Genomic DNA, 9,737 nt, shown 5'->3' with positions numbered 1-9,737 from the left:
TCCCACACTAATAGCCCCCAGTCATGGAAAAGACCTAGCAATAAACTTAACACACAATATCCCTGCTGGGAGGAGGGGGAAAAAAAGTCCAAGCATCTACAATGTTATTATAAATGTGTCTATTACAAATGTGTTTTTAAATGTAGTCAAGTAAAAGCAATAAAAAAAAGAAGGAAAGAATTAGTGTTAGCGTTCAAATCTGCTTTAAGTTGAGTAAAAGTATAGCTCGTTGGGTATTGCCATAATATTATTTAATATTAATGGGAAAGTGGTGGAGGAAGTATTTACGTCATTAAGTAAAAGTACAAATATCACAATGTTAAAGGTTAAAGTCCTGCATTAATAGTTTTGCCTAAAGTTATTGATTGTTATAGACATTTAGCGACATATATATAATTAATAAAGAGTGAACAGTGACAGTGTGAAAGGAGCATCATTACAATAAAAGTTGTTACGTAAATGTGTTGCCATAGCAACAAACACCTAACCTGTTACATATTTAGGGCTGCAACAGTTAATCGTTTACTGAAGTAATCGGCAACTATTTTGACAATCGATTCGAGTGGTTTTTATGAAAAGAAAAGTCAAAATTCTCTGATTTCAGCTTCTTAAATGTGAATATTTTCTAGTTTCTTTGCTCCACTATGACAGTAAACTAAACATTTTTGGTGGACGAAAACAAACATCAGCTTCTTGGAGTTTGGGGAAACACTATTGACATTATTCACTATTTTATGGACCAAGCAACTAATCAATTAATCGAGAATATTATCCAGCCGTACAGTTGATGGACTCAAGATGAAATATGTATTAATTTAATATTTCACACGTACGCACTGCCACTCTGATCATACTCCTCCCCTCAACATCTCGAGAAGAGACAATGAACGGTCATCAAAGACGAAGAGTCAAGATGTGAATCTTGCCTCTCCTTCCGCTTCGCGCTCAGGAAGGAGTATCACGACCTCTTCATCGTGGTTAGCGAGACCAAACTGTTTAGAAACACATTTCTCAAGTCATAAACTATAGAAATGATCCCTGAAAGTATAGTCTTAAGTTTGTCACTGTACATGTCCAGCTATTAGACCGACAGTCCCGGACGTCCACTCCATGGTGCTGCCGTACGACACAACTTCTACGTGTATAATTACGCACTACACAATCAAAATTATAAAACACAGCCTCGATGTGGCAGCAGGTTCATCAATATACAATATAAATCGACATCAACGTTTAAATAATCTAGAAATGGATTACCCACAATGCTGCCCGGCGGCACGTCCCCCCTCCCTCATTGGCTGCTGTGAAGCTAGGTTAGCTTCATTTGCTAACAACAGCTCGTGTTTTTAAAGCCGAGACGTGACACAGTCTTCACCGCACGCGGGTTCATTGAATATATCCGTCAGTCAGTGTCGAATAAGTTGGGGGGTGAATATATTGTCACCGAAGAAAGGTCGAGAAATTTACAATTTCACGTTAAGAGAAAGCTAACTCATAACGGGAAATGGAATGTCCCGTGTTTTAAAACTTCCGACTAGAAACAGGGTTCCGGTATAGTTCCATAACCAATTGTCGTTGCGTGATTTTTTCTTCTTCAATGTTTTAGTTTTAATGACGATGGTCTTTGAGTCGATTAAAATTCACAACACAATGCTTAAAGCCACGGGGATATTTCCTTAGAGTTTATTAAACACAGTTGTGTGTGTTTGGCAACGGTTTGCTACTGGAAACTATTTCCTTTCCCTTTTTAATGGTACCCCCCCCCCCCCCCCCCTTGTTAAATTTAATTAAGTCCATTTAAAAGCGGAAACTAAAACACACATAAAAACACACATGGATTCCTCTGCTCCCATGACATCACCACATTGGAAAAATCATAACATGCTATATGCAACTGTCAAAGTACAGAAAACGAAAACGAAATATATGTATTATAATTATTTTATTTTTAGACTATTTTTTTTCAAATGTATACTTTATTTAGTCTATGAAGTAATTGTGTAAAATGTTACCTACTTTATGCTCTGTCCATATACCTGTCTGTCTGCCTACCAAATAAACGTCTGCATGTCTCCCTGCAGAGTATCAATAGCTATTAGCTAATATGCTTGATAACAGTATTTCTTTGATTTACCTACATTGTGCCTATTGATGGCCGGAGCACAGGGTGGGTCCAGTAAACCAGGAGCCTATTTAAGTTTGTTACTCCTCCACCAACATGGTATATATTGTTATGGTAAACTTATAATTACTCTTTATTCACTCACAAACGACTGACCCGTATCGGTGTTACACCGCCCTCTTCTGGCAAACAAGTAAACTTTATCACTCTGCTTATGATCCGAGTCTATTTTTTATAAATACATTAAATAAATTACACAACAACAAATACCTAACAGGCGGATTGTGTCTGACGAAAAACATGCAGGTTCGTTTATTGGCCCCCTTTCAAATAATAAATAAACTAATTCTTCGCCTCCATTTCGCCAACCCTCGCATTTGTTTACCTTGACGTCATAAGCGTGCGCCGCTCAAATGCGACTCGTGTCTCTGCCGCCCAGGCATGTTTTTCTTTTTATCTTCGACCTTTATGTCGTTAATATGTTGCTTTCGGTGCATCACTTAGACTCTTTCAATAGTTTATATGATGGAGACAACAGCTAGTTTTAAATTTCCCCCGATTTCTCTTTTAGCTGTATCAAATAGAGAAACAATACGGAAGCCGAGAACGGACGTGCCTGCAAACCTTTTTTTAAAATCACGTTATTATCATGTTACAAACACGATCTTTTTTGCAGGTGATGCTCCTGAGTTAGGCAGATTTGACAGGAGGAGAGGGGCAGACTGAAAAAAATGGCACATGTTCCCTCAGAGGTGTGTGACACGCAGCTGAATGGAGTTTCAGAGGTGATGGATCTGCTTCGCATAGAGGTGGAGGCTGATGTGATGGAGGACAAGCCTGGGAGGGAAGATGCGCTGTGTTCAGTGAGCTTGTTTTTTTTAAATAAAAGTCTTAGTTTGAAATATGCACCATTTAATGCTAACCATTTCTTTGTTGATTAGTTGATTATTTCCTTCATGAACTGACACATCGACGCGTGAATCTCATGTCTGGAGCGCTGGAGTTTTCAAAAGTTTAAGAATAAAGCTAAACTACATATTGTTTTTGTCTGGGCCATAGTTTAAAAACTGCCAAAATATGAAAAGCGACAAAATGAAAACACCCGAGGTGTTTTAGAGATGTATTTAAAAAGTTCTGTTGTTTACGCAGATGCCTTGCAATGGGGTATCCCAGTTACTTTTGTAGTTTGTCTGAATATACTCAGCTGTGAAAAAGTGTTTTTTTTTGTCATATAAACAGAGGAACGTGTCGAGGAAGCAGCGGAACTGGGAGAGGCAGCTCGCAGCCAAGAAGGGCAAGAGGAAAGAGGAGAAGCAGAGGAGGAAGCTCAACCGTGAGCAGGAGTCGGGTAAAGAACCAGTTTAAAAAAAAAAAGAAGGATCGAACAGTCGTTTTGTTCTTGAGGGACACGTTTCTTTTCCCTCTTCTACAGTCAAGAGCATCTGTGTTTCCTGTCGACGCAGGTGGCAGTGCCGACAGTCCTCAGTTTACCAAACGGGTCCTGAAGGCGATCACGAAAGAGCGTCTAGCTGAGGCCCAGGCCACCGGCCTCAAACTCTGCGTTGATCTGAGCATGACCGACTGCATGTCTGACAAGGTAGGTGAAGCCTCAACGCAGCATCGCTGATTCTCAAACAGCCTGTTTCGTGCGCCTTACGTTTTTTTTCTTCTGTGCGCGTCAGGAGATCAGCCGTCTGGCCGGTCAGCTGAGAAGACTGTACGGCTCGAACAAGAAGGCGGCTCGGCCGTTCCACCTGCTCCTGACCGAGCTGCGAGAGGACAGCCGTCTGTACAGAGAGTGCGTACGGATGAACGCCGGCTTCCTCAACTACGTGGCGAGTAGCGGAATTCAAATCTTTGATCCTGAAACAGAAAGAAAATTCCAAATTCAATGTACGGAGGCTGTTACTTCCAGCAGAAACAATAAGAAGACTGGTGAAAATGTTTGCTGAACTATAAAATAGATAGATAATCCATCAATCAAAGCAACATCCATCAATTACAGGACGCTCAAAAGTTTATCGTCACAGTTATGTGACGATATTAAGTTTCACCCCCTTTTCCTGTAATCTGGACCTGGGATCGTTTTTGTTCTTAGCAACATACTGGGACAGTTTTCACTTTTCACCCCCTGCTCACATGTCCCTTGTCTCTTTGTCATGCCAAATGAAATGACATTTCCTTTTGTCTGCTCATTTCAGATGGACATAACAGAGGAAAGCTGCCTGGACCTTTTCCCCACGGAAACTCTCGTCTACCTCTCTCCAGACGCCGAAGAAGGTTTGAGTGTTTTGGGTTAATTGTACTTATGGGTCAGGTTTTTTTTTGTTGCAGATCTTTTCAGTAGCAGTGTGAAATTTTTAGTTGAATTTTATTTTTTGGCCAGCAGAGGGAGCCACACGACCACTTCCGTTTGACCAGAAATAAAATAACTGCTGCTGTTGCCACCATTTTGTTAATCTAGTGGTAAAGTTGTCTGTATAGTTTTACTTTATTAAATTATATTTTAAAATGTCTAACCCACAATAGAACACAAAAATACTCCCACTATAACAAGAAAATAAAAAATAAAAAAAACATTCAGTGCTATTTGTAAAGATTGTGAGGATTCACAAGTCATTTACCTCCAACAAACAAACAGTAGCAGTGAGATGAATATAAATTACTTTGTTCGTGATACATTTCACATTTGCATCTTCAGTGTTTTTTGGCCATTTGATTTTTCCCTGATTCAAACTTTTCTTCTGTTATTTCAGCTTTGGAAACGGTGGATGCTGACAAGGTGTACGTGCTCGGAGGCCTTGTGGACGAAAGCATCCAGAAGGTTATTACTCATGATAACAGTCATGTTTATCTCTTTTGTTTTCTCTTTTTATTGAGTGCACAATTCACCCATATTTCTCTTCAGGTCAAATGAAGTCTTTAGTTGAGGTGATATAAATTTTGTACGTTTATAAAACATGGCAGGTACAACAATGTTTGTGTTCACCTTCCGCCTCTCCTCTGCAGAAGTTGAGCTTCTCGCGGGCCAGAGAGCTGAGCGTCCGCACGGCGAGGCTGCCCATAGACGAGTACATGGTGAAGAGGGACAACGCCAAGAATTTCCACTCAAAGGTCCTGGCGGTCAATCAAGGCGAGCAACGTTTTTCTTTGGGTTTTTTTCCTGAATCGTTTTTTAAAAACCCTCTTTTCGTCCGGCGCGTTAACGAAAGCCTCTCTCTCTCCGTCCGCAGTGTTCGACATCCTGTCGACCTTCTGCGACACGGGCAGCTGGACGGAGGCGCTGCGGGCATGGTTCCCCCAGGGGAAGGGTTACGTCGTCGCACCGGACGGTCGAATCCACCCGGAAGATCATGTGAATGGACAACAAGGGAACAGTACATGTTGATTAAGTGCCTGGTTAAGGATTTTTTTGTTGTTGTTGTTCAACATGTCCAGTTGCTCTTTGCACTGAAATCAAATATTGTGATGTCATGGTGCTGGAGAGGATTATTAGTTCTGACTTCAGGAATGTATTTGAACAAAAGAGAGAGAGGAGCTCATTTGACTCTTTTTTTCTCTGGAGTTTCTTTTTTTTTTTTTTTTAGTTCAGCAGCAGTGAACAACATTATTTTTGAACTACCGCGTTTTGAGACAATAACCTTTTTTTAATCATAGCAAGATGTAGTAAAATGAAAATGATGCCTATATGTTCCGTCCTGCAGAGAGTATATAAAATAAATCGTGCATAAAGTCCTGATATGATTGTTGTTTAAATTGTAGTGAACTGTTCCCTCAAAGCTATTTGCTGATTGAATGAATCAAAATGGTGAGGATATAGTGGTGGGTAACCATGTATGTTATTAGAAATGGACTCCATGTCCTCTATCTTATCATCTTTTTACATTTAATAAACTGTAAAATACACGGAGGTTTTAACTTAAGACTATTAAGAATGTTTATTTATTCCTTTTATTACCAGTTTTACTTGATAAAACACCATCGACATGCAAATTCAGCATTTAAGATTAAAATACATGACATGACACAGGATTCACTTTTTAAACATGTATTAATTTTTTTAATTAAGCCCAGAATTAGACTTTTCGGGATATACAGTGGTGAGTTCTTTCTAACGCAAGATCGAAGTGAGAAATTGAATGAATTGTCTATGTGTAGGAAGCTTCATCAAAAGGGAGCATTGCAAAGAAATCATGTGTTACACGTTATCCCACACGTTTACATTACAACCTTTAAAAATAGAATAAATAACACTCCATATAAATCCGAGGTCAATGTTATTTAGAAAAATGTGTAAAAAAAAAATAAATTGTGAAGGAGTACAGGTGAAAGCTACACAAGCCCGGTTAGACATTGTGTTAGTGTGTGATTGTGTTTAAAGTGAAACAGCACGGCTCAGTGTCGCAAGGACGGAGGCGGCCCGCCACCCGTCGACGGGGGCTCAGGCTTCATTCTTGGCGAGCGCGCCGCCCTGCTGATGGAGCTGCTTCTCCAGAACAAAGTGGACCAGCTTCTTCACCCACGACGACCGAGGGTTCAGGCAGACCTTCTCCCCGCTCGCCAGTCCAGCTCTGTGAGCAAACGGATGCAGCACAAGCACATGTTTTGACAGAAAAGACAGATAAACGTGTGAAAAACAAGATATAAACCATCAACACCATATTGCCCATGACTGTAATAATCTATCCAAGAAGGTATACATTTGACAGTTGGTGTAGACCACTGCCCGGTGTGATTGTAATGAGCTCTGATACAAGAACACATTCCTAATTAAAAACCATATATATATATATATATATACTGTATATATATAGAATTATATACAGCTTCAAGTGTTCATTTTAAAATTGTTAATATTTTTAAATTCAAGGAGAATTGTGCTTTCTGAACAGGTGACTTGTCAGTCTGCGACGGAAATCTCTTATTTATTTTCATTTCTTGAGTGAAGTGTACAACTCTGGGAGCCAAGCTGTGCCCTACATGGGATCAGTTCTCCGTGATCACTTGACAGAAAATGACACCTCTGACGGGAAATGAGTCAGTTCTGTGTGGGGGAAATTCTGACGGGGGCCTTTCTCACGAGCTTGAAGAAAACAGAAAGGATCAGCCCATCGTGTGCGGACTCACATGACTTCTATGTCTGGGCAGTGGGGGCCCTCAGGGACCAGCTTGATGCTCCTCAGGTTGTCGGGCGGGATGATCCTCGACTCCACCTGCAGGCAGCGGCAGTGCTTGTTGTAGTCCCTGCTGATCGGCGGCATCCCTGTCGACGACACACAGTCGGAACACAGGCCCCTGGGTCAGTCTCAGTGGAACGACAGTATGATTCTTGGGATGATCTTTTCGCGGGGAGCCTGGCTTCTGTCCAGTCATCGTGACCGTGGCCCCTGATGTCGCGTGGCTGCAGGTTCACGAGTCGAATGCTGACAAGGCCGCTTTCTCCCCGTGCGCTTTTCCCTCCCGATCACAGCTCACCCAGCCTCGGCGTTGTGACACTCTCGCACACGGGCACTTCCACATTTTCTCGCTCCGAATCATCTTCCTGTTCTTAACTTAAATACTCAGAGTCACTGTTGTCACTAAGACACAGTAACACACGGCGAACACGTCTTTGGAGATTCCATCTGTGTGCATCCAAAATACTGTAAAACCTGCAGTGAAGTTTTCCATTCGTTTGTTTTTGTACAACAACATGTTTGTCCATTGGTCTCCTTGGTTGAATCGCTGAGTCAATTTCTTTTGACTATTCAATTATTTAATTATCAAATTCCCTGAAGTTCAAATGCAAGTCAAAGTCCACAGGACACTGAATTCATTGTGTGAGATTACAGCGGAATTAGAGCTTCAACGAGTAATCGATTAATGTATTAGTAATCAATTACTAAAATTAATCGCCAACTACGTTATACTTTATACTACTAATTTATTAACTGACAATGAAAATAATCATTAGTTGCAGCCCTGAGTCTGAAACTTAACTTCTGCCATGTGTTTCCGTGCCTCCCAAACAGCCACCGGTTTACATTGTCTTCTACAGAAATATGAAAATCAGTGAGTCAACGACTTTAAATCATTTTTTAACACACTTCACCTGGTTGCCGTGCAGCAGTGCAACACAGACATTTCAAATTAGTCTTCTCTGCGAACCCGTTTCCACTCAGAGAGATTAATGCCCTCCTGGAATTTGGATGAAAAACACTTTTCCCCCCCAAAAGGGGGCAGAAGTTCAAAGTTCAAGAGAAGGCCGACGACGGATGGCCCACTGGTTCAGCCCCAAAGAGTTTAGTCAAACGTAATCTGGGTTTGAGCGTTTGCCAAAAAGATAAGAGTTCCTGCAGTGAAGCTCTCACCGTGGACGAGGACAAAGACGGACAGGAACACGAACGGGATGCAGAGCTTCATCTTGTCAAATCGGGCGCCTTTGGTCCTCGAGTGCGGTCAGATATCGTGCAGCTGTTGTGACTGTTTACACGCTGCCCGCTCTCCTGTATTTATACATGCAGCGATCATGTGGAAGTCCAACCCCCCCCCCCCCCCCCCCACCCAGGTTTTGAGAATATATGCTTGTTTCACTTTTGTGCATCCACGTGTGGCAGCAGCAGGTCGTCATGGGACGGTGAGTTCAGGGACCGACCACAGGGCCACATTGAGGCCTGCGATACAATACGCTCGTGGTCAGCGGCGAGAACAGATATTAGTCATATTAGTGTTTTTCTGTCGGAGTCTCTGCAGAAGAATGTGACTCTGTCTCCCCCCCCCCCCCTCCCCATCTCGCTGCCAAAGAGGAAACTGATACAGTGATCAGCAGATACAGTTTTTGAAAAACAAGCAGTGTTTATGTGGCTACAGTGCATATGATGCTGTGAGGAAGTGCCATTGATGGGATTGTAGGATTTCGTCCCTGGGGGCTTATTCTGACCTTCCACGTGCAGTACAATACGGTTACTATGCAGAGTAGTTCAGCAGTGTTTTTATTCTCACACAGTCATATTCATTTTTCCCTCGTCTGATGTCCGTTTGAAGTGTGTGAATGTGTTTTTCGTCGGCTCTCGGCCTCGGCCGCCGCTTATTGATGTCACGTGGCCTAAGCGATGGCTCTGATTGGCCGCGTACCGCACCCACAAATGACTGTGCGGAGCGTTTTTTTAGCGTCTTTCAGCTCGTTGTTTTGGTTCGCTCTCAGGTAAAACAGACGATTCAAGTTAGCGACTAGCTGGCGAAAAAAAAAGCCAAGCGAATATTGGACTTATTGTACTGGTAATGTTAACGTGAGCAAATAGCACTTGAAACGTGTAAATAAATACAAGATAAACAATGTAACAAATCCTGGACATTTGAATTAAATTGAGAAACAGTTTTCCCTTTGTTTCATGCATTTTACGGTGTTTAACGCCTTTGGTTCCCTTTTCCATAATAACCGCAATGTCCACAAAGTGAATAATGTTGAAGCGAGTTGCGATGAAGAGGATTATTGAGAGCATCCATCGGTTTTATGAAGATAAGATGAAAGCTCAGTGTATTAAGACCCAGTGATTTATTTATTTTCTTTTACTTTTATGTTCTTGTCTTTAATGATATGGACCTACTGTATGTGTCTGAAATAAAGATTAATGTA

General features: G+C 41.6%; 2 protein-coding genes and 1 non-coding gene across 4 annotated transcripts; 1 reads left to right on the top strand and 2 right to left on the bottom strand.

The window, feature by feature from the left end:
* Positions 1-838: 838 nt before the first annotated feature.
* Positions 839-1,054, bottom strand: LOC118293500. Its single transcript, XR_004787403.2, has one exon. It is a non-coding gene; the product is annotated as a small nucleolar RNA U3 (small nucleolar RNA).
* Positions 1,055-2,498: 1,444 nt separating this feature from the next.
* Positions 2,499-5,861, top strand: trmt10b (tRNA methyltransferase 10B). Of its 2 annotated transcripts, XM_035608011.2 has the most exons (9): positions 2,499-2,561; positions 2,799-2,985; positions 3,362-3,470; positions 3,586-3,719; positions 3,805-3,957; positions 4,324-4,402; positions 4,879-4,946; positions 5,132-5,255; positions 5,356-5,861. In XM_035608011.2, exons 2-9 carry the CDS (start codon positions 2,854-2,856, stop codon positions 5,508-5,510), a joined length of 954 nt encoding a protein of 317 aa, XP_035463904.1. In that variant the 5' UTR covers positions 2,499-2,561; positions 2,799-2,853; the 3' UTR covers positions 5,511-5,861. The 2 variants fall into 2 exon arrangements, with proteins under 2 accessions (XP_035463904.1, XP_035463913.1); XM_035608020.2 differs by lacking the exon at positions 2,499-2,561 and having other exon boundaries at positions 2,834-2,985; positions 3,555-3,719.
* Positions 5,862-6,154: 293 nt separating this feature from the next.
* On the bottom strand, positions 6,155-8,628 carry cxcl19 (chemokine (C-X-C motif) ligand 19). The gene is made up of 3 exons (XM_035609126.2): positions 8,473-8,628; positions 7,250-7,385; positions 6,155-6,693 (listed from the first exon to the last, which is right to left on the bottom strand). The coding sequence occupies exons 1-3, from the start codon at positions 8,522-8,524 to the stop codon at positions 6,564-6,566; spliced, it is 318 nt and encodes a 105-aa protein (XP_035465019.1). The 5' UTR covers positions 8,525-8,628; the 3' UTR covers positions 6,155-6,563.
* Positions 8,629-9,737: the final 1,109 nt, after the last annotated feature.

Source organism: Scophthalmus maximus, chromosome 12 (assembly GCF_022379125.1).
Source record: "Scophthalmus maximus strain ysfricsl-2021 chromosome 12, ASM2237912v1, whole genome shotgun sequence".
In the NCBI taxonomy this organism is placed as follows: Eukaryota; Metazoa; Chordata; class Actinopteri; order Pleuronectiformes; family Scophthalmidae; genus Scophthalmus; species Scophthalmus maximus.
This window is presented reverse-complemented; position numbering and strand designations above follow the sequence as displayed.